We start from the raw sequence: 11,303 nt of genomic DNA, 5'->3' as shown, positions 1-11,303 counted from the left end.
ATTTAAAATTCAATTAAGATGGTTTATTTTAGGGGTTTATTGAAGGGGGGGGGGGGGGGGGGGGCATTTTGGACCCTTAGGACAGAATGTTAAGACTTTACAAGGATTATTATTATTTTTTTTTATCAGTTCATTTAATAATTTCTTCCATTTGTGTCCATAAGAAAGGGTTAATTGACCAATTAGCCACTTCCTTTAGCAACCTGTGCTTATTTAGTCCTTTCATCTTGGGTGAATAAAAACACAATCCTTTTATTCTCAGGGATGTATGGGCGAACTGGACCTCAGGGGCTTGTTGGCTTGTGTAGCAGCAGCCAGGACCAGATACCGTGTCCATCTTGAGGCGGAGAAGAAGAAGAAGGAGGTAGAAGCCAAGGCACAAAAAAGGAAGGGAGCAGAGGACCAACTTCAGGAGTTAAGAATGAAAAGGAGACGGCTGAGGTATCTGAAGGTCTTGTCAGGGATGCAGCCAGGCTGGCAGAGGAGGCTGAGGGGAAAGCAGGTAGCAAGTCACGTGTAAGAATGAAGCCAATCCAGGAGGCCGAGTGTTCGCACATCGCCCAAAAATACAGACCTATGTACGCATTCAATTGTTTTCGTTAAAAGCAACGTACACGTTTAGACTTTCATTACGCATTTGTGACTTCAGCCGTGCATTTGTGGATTTTTATTGGATATTTGTGGATTTCTGTTGCACATTTGTGTCACTTGTTACGCATTTGTGAATTTCTGTTGCGCATTTGTGTATCTACATTTGCCAGTCTCGCTGCACATTCGTGACTTTGCTTACACATTTGTGATACGCATTTGTCAATACTTTTGCTACAATTCTCATTCGCATTTGTGACTGGTCACGCACGTGGATTTAATTACACATTTGTGAATTGAAATGCGCATTTGTGACTTTGGTTACGCATTTGTGACTTTGGTTACACACTTGTGGATTGAAATAGGCATTTGTGAATACTTTGGCGACAATTCTGACCCAATATTATTACTCTACCATATCGATCCAATTCAACAGCAGCTTTTATTTGTATTTCCGCATGAAATGTTCGAAGATGCTCCATCAAGTGATACTATTCAAACAAAGAATTATTGTGAGCAACAGGTAGGTAGACAATGAAAACCTGCATACTGGAGCCAGACGCAGACAGGAGTGGAGTCTCAAATGTGCATACTTTATGAGAGATGTTCAATTCAGATCGATTTGATCCCATGTAGATTTTTTGGCTGATATCTGCTTGTTATCCCATATAAGTAACGGATTGGGACACCCCTACTAGTTGTCTCAGTACTTTGTTATTGATGTCGACGACTATTCAATGTTTGAGTACTCATGCTGGTATGTCAGGACAAAAAATGGTATCAAACTTACATATTAGGGATGAGTGATGCATTTGTGTTGTGGGGGTCAAAGTGATATTTGAGCTACTTGGTGATAAAAAGAACAAAGTGTATTTCATTGAAATTGTATATCTTGAAATAAACAGCAAGGTGATGTTTATGGCATGGCGGGTTGCGCTAGCGCTAACAAGCTAGGCCAAGCAAAGCAATGCAACAATTGAAGAAAAAACATCCGTTTGGACTCTTTTTTTTTTTTCCTTCTTCGTCTTTGCCTCTTCATTTTTCACTTTTTGCACATGTGCAGTGTCTCCAATGTGTCCTTTTCCTTCTAGTCTTCGGCTTCTTGTTCTCTGGCTTTCTTGACCCGCCTTGTCTTCAGCGTCCTATGGCCGTGCTTCATGAGGTTCTTGTCCGGTATCGGCTTGTTTCTGAGAGTTCCCAAGCTTGCTCCTCTCCTCTTCTGTTTATCGCGGTCTCCGTCAATATCCGGCAGCCACCAAAACAGCACCTTCCATAGGCTTTTCTCTGGCTAGAAAGATTTCAAGGTAAAAAAATATCCAACCCTAACTTGAAAATGCAAGTTGCGTGTTTGTGGCGTTGCGACTTTGTCGAGGTTTGGTTTGAGCTTACCTTGGGTGGTCTGCCTCCCTGTGATAACGCACTCGCCTGCCTGATGCTCAGTTGGACCTCCCGCTCTTCCTTTTCCGCTGTCCGCTTTCCACCACGTAGGCTTTCTGCTTTATTGAAAAGACAGCACTCAGGTGGTCTGTCCTTGAAACAGTTTGGTCGCTCACCATGAAGTCTGTGGGACCCCGAGGTGAGTACCAGGATGGAGATGGCCACCAACAAACAACGGTTGAGCGTGATGTTCTCCCACGGTGTTTCAATCGGACTCCGGTTCTGCATGGACAAGGCTTTTTTTTTTTTTTTTTTTTTTTTTAAGGGAGACAAAGAAAAAGACAAGATAAGTTGCTTTGGCTTGTTTAGAGTTAGCGGTGTTCCAATACAACTTTTTCATTACGACACCCGTTTTGCAGTCTTCCATCCCTAAAACATATAATTTTGAACTGTTAGTGGCTCAATAGTCAATTCCAATTTTGTCTGGGAAACCCACCTTTCCGGGGAGCAGTTGGTTCCATCGGAGAAGTCTGAGGTACATTTGGGGGCTGATGACCCGCAGACATTTCCTGTGCATCAGACATATTACGTATCATGAACACAAAGTAACACCAAAAAAAAAAAAAGATATTGTTTGATTACTTACAAACCTCTCTGGCTTTTCTGCTTGCATACGTTTCTGCAACAAGACAAATTGAGGTGAATTAAAAAGAGCTACAATGAAGAAAAAACTAAAATGCAAAAGATTGCAAATTTACACGCATGCATATAATGTATTGTAATGTATTGACAGAAAAAAATGACATCAGAAGCGGGATTCGATCGAAATACTTGTATGCAGGTGTGTAACTACCTGTTTTTAACAACCGATTAATCTGTAGATTATTATGTCAATCGGTAAATCATACATATATATATATATATTTTATTATTATTTTCATCACTAAAAGCTAGTCAATATCTGCAATTGCCATTGCCATAACACAAGTTAGTGATTTGGTAATAAAAAATAGGAGATAAAAGGATGTGGATTTTTTTTCTCCACAAAATAAAAACAAAAGATTTATTATGACTCTAACCTTAACCCTCCACACAAGAATAATAAACCTGCTTGTGTGAAGGGTGATGACAGAAAGAGGAAAATAGCTACTGGTGAGCGTCTGAAGTTGCAAGTATTGTGAGCATTTTAATAGAAAGTACATCTCAAAACAGTTGATTGCTTATCAAAAAATTGATGAGTTGCTGATCAATTTTTGCAGCTTTATTTCTATGTCCTTGGCATGTATGTGGCCAAATAGGAGGCCAAGCTTTGATCCTCTGGGTGGGGCCTTCCGACCATCTACAAAAATAGTATTTGCTAATCTACTCCCCAAAAAAACCTGGCAAGTACGCGTCCTCTGCTTGTCTGGGCTCTGTTGCACCAATGTCCTATTAGGCATTCAGCTCAGGATTGTTGCACTGAACAAAAAAATCATGTTTCATCGCACTCTTTGAGTCCACAGAATGTTGCTTCTAATTGCACCGCATATTAGTAGTAGGCACATTTGAACACCCAGATTGTGCAAGATTGCGCTGTCACCACCTGCTTGCCTGATTCGTCGAAGAAGCTTTGGCGGAAGGCCGTCTTTTCTCTGTGGCACTAATTCCTCTTCAAACGTCTCATAGCTTTCGTCCATGGTTTTCCTGAGAAACCACTGGATGGGACATACTTTAAAACGTCCTGGCAGGCAGTTGGGGAGCCATGTGGGACTTCCGAAAAAGAACTTGAATGCTCTGTAATGCCATGACAGAAACGGTGCAGGGGGGGGGGTTTCCTTTTCAAATGAAAAGTGACTGAATTGGAAACTGAAGCAACAGGGTGCTCGCTTGTGTGCTGCAAAATAAAGACTTTGTCAAGTATATGTTTTCAGTGTAAGAAATAAAATTAATATTACACAATCCATCATCAGAAGTTGAGTGTATGACTAAATTGTGTTATGGTTGTAAAATGTGGGATGCCTTTATTTGCAGCACACTTTCCAAGTTTAGAGCAAATTTATTGGAACATGAAGCAACTTATTGGTAAACAAGGCGACAGATTGTATGCCTTTATTTTGTTATGTGGATGCGCATTTCAAATAATGACACCAGTTTCCCGCAAATGAGCTTGACATGAAATGGATGGCACAATCCATCTTCTGGAGTGGCTGAATAAAAATACGCTTAGAGGTACCACGACAAATGCAGTTCCAAAGTTTACCTTATTGGAAAAAAAATATGTCACCGGGGGTCCATTTTGGAAAAAGGTTGAGAACCATTTCCATCTGGAGCCTTGTCAGATTTTCGGCAGAATTACTCACACTCACTACTTCTCAGATCAGATCCCGCAAAGTAAGAAATTACTACATGGAGATGTCAATTTTGAACAAAAGCAAAAGTATGTGACGACCTTCGCATTTACATGAAAAAGCTTTGAGGCCCCTACGACTTTTCCTATCAGCCAGTTAATGTCCTCACACCACTATAAATAGATGTGAGGAAAAATTGGTAACGATGGATGCACACGACACAAAATGGATGGGAAGAAAAAACTGTGGTCATTATACAAAGTTGAAGGTTGAAACCTTGAGCCAAAGTCAAACATGAACCAAGCTTACCTTATTGGACGTTTGCGCAGGCCATGGAGTACCTGGTCTTCGGCACAATGTGAGCAGCTCTGACGCCTGCAAACAGCTGCTGTGGACTAGCCCCCCCCCAAAAAAAAAAAAACGTGCAGTGAGTCAACAGAGGCCGCATCGACAACAGCGTGCGCTGCGTCACCAGCCAATCGCAATTTGAACTCAAGTCCCTAAACTGTGAGGCGGACGTGCTGACCACTGCGCCGCCTTTCTTTTTATAATCAGAGTAAATGAAATGGAACATAAATGCACATTGGTATTGCTAAATTGTTCTATAGTGACTCTTGGAAAATGTCCACATTTTTACAGTGCATTTTTCTTTTCAAAATAAGAGTAAATTAATTGGAACGTGAAGCAACTTATTGCTGAAGTAAGCATATGTATCTTTTTTGCAAATCGTTGGAGCCCTTTATTTTGTTAACTTTCATATGAATTTTTATGGTCATTGGTGAGGCAATTTTCAGTGTTCTGGAGCACATGGTTTGGCTAGTGAGAAATCCTAAACGAATGAAAAAGGGAACGTGTTTTGCTTGCATTTTTCCAAGCTGTCAAAACACAAGACGTTACGTAGGTACATAAATAATCATATAATGGATAATAAAAATGCATTAAAGGAATACTGAACTTAGACTTTTTCAGCAGTAAATGTAAACAGTTTCATGTACATGTGCGACAGACACATTTTTCCACTTGCTGTCAACTGAAATTGACATCGCAGGTCTTCAAGGCTAGGGTGACAACCAATCACGGCTCACCTCTGGTCACGTGGCATTCACAAACTGAGCCATGATTGGTTATTCTTACCTGAGCCTTCAGCACACGTGATCGACAGCAAGCGGAAAAAAATGTATTTTGACAGGTGTTATTTGCACATAAATAATTTAGGTGTCAAATTAATTGTGTGAAGGTGGAACCTTCCTGTCGGCCATTTTCTTTATTATTATTTTTATTCCGCCCGTTTTTTGGCATGCATCTTCTCTTTCCCAGTTCATCCGATTCACGCCGTTCCAATTTCATCTTATTATTATTCTATTAAAATTCTATTATTCATCTAATTATTGATCGTTTACCCACAATTCCCTGTTTTCCCCGCCAAAAGTCCCGTTGACTTAACATTGGGTGAATTTACGTTTCATATTTACAGCTTTCACATTTCATATTTTCAGTATTTAACTCATTCATCTTGTCTTAGGGATCATTCCCATCATTCCAGTAATTAATACATTTCGATATTTTCCCATAATTCCATGTTTTTCCATCTTTAAATATTCATAATTCATTTCAAATGGGAGGGCTTCCCATTCATTCCCAATGGGAGATTATACATTTCACATTTTGAGCTTTCCTATTTCATATTCATAACATTTAACTCATTCATTCCGCCTTATGGTTCATTCCCATCATTCCAATAATGCATAATTGTTCATATTTTCCCATAATTCCATATTTTTCACCGATTACAATTCATAATTCAATCCCAGTGGCTGATTTAACATTTCTTCATTGAAGCTTCTCCACTTCACACTCACATCATTCAGTTAATACATGTCACATTCTCAATATTACTCAGATTCACACCTTCCAGTTATTCATAACTATTATAATAATTTTACCCATAATTCCTCGTTCCCATTTTCCTCACCAAAACTCTGTAAGCTTCTAACTTGGCCATTCCTGCTCCGATTCCCACCATTCCAACTTTAATCGATTCCCCCAATTCCCGCCTTTCCATGCTGGTTTCCATTTTCCTTTTCCCAGAATTCAAAAATTACCCACAATTCTACTTTTTCAGTTTTTCCCTTATATCTTTGCCATTTTTCATCCAATTCCGGCCGTTCCAACTTTAATCAATTCCCCCAATGCCCGCCAATGCATTTTTTTAACCCACAATTCAAAAATTACCCACAATTCCACTTTTTCAGTTTTTCCCTTATATCTTTCCCATTTTTCATCCAATTCCGGCCGTTCCAACTTTAATCAATTCCCCCAATGCCCGCCAATGCATTTTTTTTTACCCACAATTCCACATTTTCAGTTTTTCCCTTATATCTTTGTCTTTCTTCATCAGATTCCTACCATTTCAACTTTAATCGATTCCCCCAAGTCCCGCCATTCCATGTGGGTATATCTATTTTATTCTTCCCAGAATTCAAAATGTACCCAAAATTCGACTTTTTCAGTTCTTCACTTATATCTTTGCCATTCTTCATCCGATTTTGACTGTTCCTACTTTAATCGATTTGCCCAACACCTCTCCTTTCAGGTGTTTCACCTTCACATGCAATTTCTTCAGGAATTGCACATATTCTAGTTATAGAAAAAAATATATTTGTATTGATTAATCAGTATGGCTAAATAAGATTAGTACAGTATTTCTTTATATTCTTTTCAGTTTGTATTTTTCTTGGGGCTTTGAGCAAGAATTTTTTAAGGTACTTCTACTTAAACACAAATCCCTTGTTTTGTTTACCACACGTGTTTCAACTTAAGTTTTGCCACCGCTAGTGAGAGTGAGATCTCTGTCAAAAAGGCGTGTCCGTGTTTTCAAACAAACATATGTGTGTTTTCAGATTTGTATTGGTGTTTTCAGATTTGTATCTGTGTTTTCAGATTGTCACGTTGTCTGGCTGGATTTGTGAAACGCCTATGGTTCAGTCCCTCATCAACTCATAACATTTGCTTTAGAATTCTTCCACATCCCAACCTGCATCCAGGAGCTGGTATCCACCTATTTCAACAGTTTCCGAGTTTGCTATGCCACACAGGATACCACCACCAGCTGGCACCAACTCGAGAAAGGCATCTCAATTGGTTGCTCAATCTCTCCCATCATCTTCACAACAGCCTTTGAAGTGATACTGATTGGCAGCAGGCAGATGGGGCAAGGAATCAGAACACTGTCAGGCCAACAGCTACCAGCCCTGCGAAGCTACATGGATGATGTAACAATCTTGTTGCAAACAGCCCCATGTACTTCCAGGCACTTGAAGAGGTTTGAAGAACTCTTCAAATGGGCCTGAATGAAGATCAAACCATCAAAGACCCACAGCCTTTCAATTGGGAACGGAGCCACGAATGACTTTATCTCTTTCATTGTAGATGCAGAGAGGATCCCATTGATGGCGGAACAACCTGTCCGAAGGTTAGGAAGGCTGTATGCAGCTGAGCTGTCTGACACCCACATGCTCGCAGATGGACTGGGGAGGATTGACAAAGTGTCAACTCCCAGGGAAGCTTAAAGTCTGGTGTTATCAATTTACCCTCTATCAGCCTCTTATTGGCCCCTGCAGCTGTGTGAGATCACTTCATCCACAGTGATGAAAACGGACCCGTTTGTACGAAACACCAAGGCACCAGTGCAAACAGGATGCAAATGGAAGGCAGGAGAGGCTGTCAACCAGGCCGTCAGCAGGCTCACGCACAGAGAAGCTGTTAATAGGACACAGTCAGAGAGGGCCGGCCTGGGGTGACCCCTAAGGTTTGGTTGAAAGCATCATAAAGGGAGAGGACAGAAATGGTGATTGAGGAGGTAATCAGGCATGAGGAAGATCAGTACAAGATCAAGGTGCTCAATCACGGGCAGCATGGGAAGGAGTGGTCGACTGGACCACAAAGTGGTCTGATATGTGGAAGATGCCTCAAGCAAGGCTGAGCTTCCTCATTCGGGCCACATATGGCAACCTCCCCAGCCCAAGCAACCTGAGGCAGTGGTACGGTTCATGGGAAAGCTGCCAGCTCTGCAACGCCCCAAACCCAAGTCTGCAACACATTCTGTCCAGTTGTAAAGTAGCACTGGCTCAGGGTAGGTATAGGTGGCGGCACGATCTGGTCTTGTGGAAGCTTGCAGAAGTTCTTGAAGGACAGAGGATGGAAGCTGCCAAAGACCTTCCTCTCCTGGGAGGAAGGTCGAGCTCTGATCCGCTTCATCAGACAAGGGGCCGAGGCTCAGAACATCAGCCAGAGGGAGAAACCAACACTGCTAACATCTGCATGTGACTGGAACTTAAGGGTGACCCTTGACCGACGGCTCAAGTTTCCACCAGAGATAACCATCACCTTTCTGAGGCCAGACGTCATCCTGTGGTCCCCTGCAGCCAAGACTGCGATCTTGGCAGAGCTTACAATTCCTTGGGAGGGAGGAATGGACGCAGCATTTGAACGTAAGAAAGACAAGTACACTGAGCTGGTAGCCGAATGCCGGGGAGCGGGGTGAACAACATCTATTTACTCTGTGGAGGTTGGCTGCAGGGGTTTCATTGGAACTTCCATCCAGCACCTCCTCAGGAAGATTGGGGTGAGGGGAGCTGAACTGAAAAGGATATCCAGGGACCTGGCAGACGAGGCAGAAAGAGCCAGCTTCTGGCTGTGGCTACGAAGGAAGGACAGGAAGTGGGGGAAAGGGGGGTCCTAGGGGTGGCTGCAGGGGGCGGCAGAGAGATGTCCCTACCATTGCTCCAGCACCGTGAGATGTTCCGGGATTAATGGAGCGAAATATCAATGAAGGGTGGCTCCTGGCTGATGACCCTGCAGTTACCCCACTGGCACTGTCGGAGGCGTGTCAGGCGGAAACACCTTGCAGGGAGTGCTTACCTGTGCTTTTATCTTGACGGATTAAAGTTATGTTTTCGTCTAAACTAATCATAACTTAGTAACACACCTTTGTCATTCATTATGTGTGACAAGGACCATATGTTCCTTTCAACCCAATCTTCAGAAAATAAGGATTTATTCCTGTGTAAAATGTAATCATTGTTCCAGGTAATGGTTGTGTGTGTGGTCAATCAAATCAATCAATCACATTTTATTTGTATAGCCCTGAATCACAGAAGTTTCAAAGGGCTTCACAGATGAAAAGAGGTCATGTCGAGACTTCTTTCGAAAAAAGAGGTCATACAGAGACATCTTTTCGGTGTAAGGTACACAACAGCATCCCCTGTCAAAGCTCCCAGAAGGGGTAGGAAAAACTCCAAAACCCAAATTTGGGGAAAATCAGAAACCTTCAAAAGGGACCACAGGTGGGAGGAGCCCCCTTCCAGGCCCACAGGTTAAAGTGGATGCTGCATGTACCAGATACAGACAAATAGATACACATTACAGACAAATTTAGGTATACAATATAAATTACAGAAAACAGATTGTGCGATATAGTGTAATGATGACTTGACAGCAGGCAAAGCCATTGGGCAGGAACCTTCCCACAGTCCAACCAAGTGGACCGCAGATGGCCGATCTCCTAACCCGCGATGGTCGATCAGCGCAGGGCCAAGTGGAGGCGGTCAAGTCAACCTTCACCATCTAGCTAGCTCCCTCTCCGAGCCAGAAGAAGAGGGCAGGAAAAAAGAAAAAAAGAAGAAAGCTGCAGACAGGCCAATTAACTAAATGCTTTTGAGTATAAATGTGTTTTTAGTCGGGATTTAAAGATTTCTACTGAGGTGGCTGCGTGAACTTCCATAGGTAGGGCATTCCATAGTACTGGCGCGCAAATGGAAAATGCCCTTGATCCCGCGGACTTCTTTTTAGCCCGTGGGGCCGATAGCAAACCGGCATTTTGTGACCGAAGTTGTCGGGACAGAACATATGGTGATGCTAAGTCGAAGATATAGGAAGGAGCTAAACCGTGTAAGATTTTATAAGTAATTAACAACACACTTAAAATCACATCTCAAATGTATTAGAAGCCAATGCAGGTCAGCTAGAATGGGAGTAATATGATCGAACTTTCTCGTCCTTGTCAATCGTCTCACTGCTGCATTTTGTACAGACTGCAAGCTTTTGACGCAGGACACGGGAAGCCCAGAAAACAGAACGTTACAATAGTCTAGGCGCGACATAACAAATGCATGAATTAATGTTTCAGCATTGCTAGGAGAAAGAATAGGGCAAATTTTAGCTATATTGCGAAGGTGAAAAAAACGCTGTTCTTGACGTGTTATTAATACGTGTCTGAAAAGTGAGAGTTGAGTCAAATATCACGCGGAGGTTTTTTGCAAAACTATTTTGGGAAATACTACAGTTATCCAGATTCTTTGTGGTGTTCTTAATCAAGTGCTGATGATGAGCAGGGCCAATAATTAACATCTCTATTTTACCAGCGTTAAGGAGCAGAAAATTGGAAGACATCCATTGTTTAATCCTTGCAAGGCAGGCCTCCAGGTTACTGCACTTGCACCGATCTGTTATTTCTAAGGGCATGTATATTTGGGTATCATCAGCATCGCATTGGAAACCAAGAGGAAGCATGTAGATGTTGAACAGTAAGGGACCAAGTACTGACCCCTGCCAGACAAAACATGTGACGTAGAAAGATTCAGATATCGCATTGCCAAAAGAGACACTACGCATCCTTCCCCGGATGTAAGATCTGAACCAAGAAAGTGCTGATCCCGAGATACCAACACATGATTTAAGACGTTCTATAAGAATATAATGATCAATAATGTCAAATGTGGCACTAAGGTCAAGAAATAATAACACTGATGAGATGTTGTTATCTGAATCCGCTGAGTAAAGAATCGCATGAAATCGTGTGCTGAATGGAGGGAACAATGATTAATCTGCTGCTGTTGCATTAGCTTTGCTACCGTATCAAATAAATGTTTGGGTTGTTTTATTAAGACCAATCATTTTGCAAAAGTAATTTGTTTTTGCAACCAAATAGCCTCTTTATATTTCAGCAAGCAA

At 41.9% G+C, this 11,303-nt stretch overlaps 1 protein-coding gene across 1 annotated transcript; it reads right to left on the bottom strand.

The window, feature by feature from the left end:
* Positions 1–677: 677 nt before the first annotated feature.
* Positions 678–4,676, bottom strand: LOC148415290 (uncharacterized). Its single transcript, XM_088429828.1, has 7 exons — positions 4,602–4,676; positions 3,548–3,738; positions 2,616–2,644; positions 2,462–2,534; positions 2,142–2,261; positions 1,978–2,081; positions 678–1,876 (listed from the first exon to the last, which is right to left on the bottom strand). Exons 2-7 carry the CDS (start codon positions 3,639–3,641, stop codon positions 1,676–1,678), a joined length of 621 nt encoding a protein of 206 aa, XP_088285954.1. The 5' UTR covers positions 3,642–3,738; positions 4,602–4,676; the 3' UTR covers positions 678–1,675.
* Positions 4,677–11,303: the final 6,627 nt, after the last annotated feature.

Source organism: Hippichthys cyanospilos, chromosome 12 (genome assembly GCF_059441005.1).
Source record: "Hippichthys cyanospilos isolate Australia breed blue-spotted pipefish chromosome 12, RoL_Hcya_1.0, whole genome shotgun sequence".
Classification (NCBI taxonomy): domain Eukaryota; kingdom Metazoa; phylum Chordata; class Actinopteri; order Syngnathiformes; family Syngnathidae; genus Hippichthys; species Hippichthys cyanospilos.
This window is presented reverse-complemented; position numbering and strand designations above follow the sequence as displayed.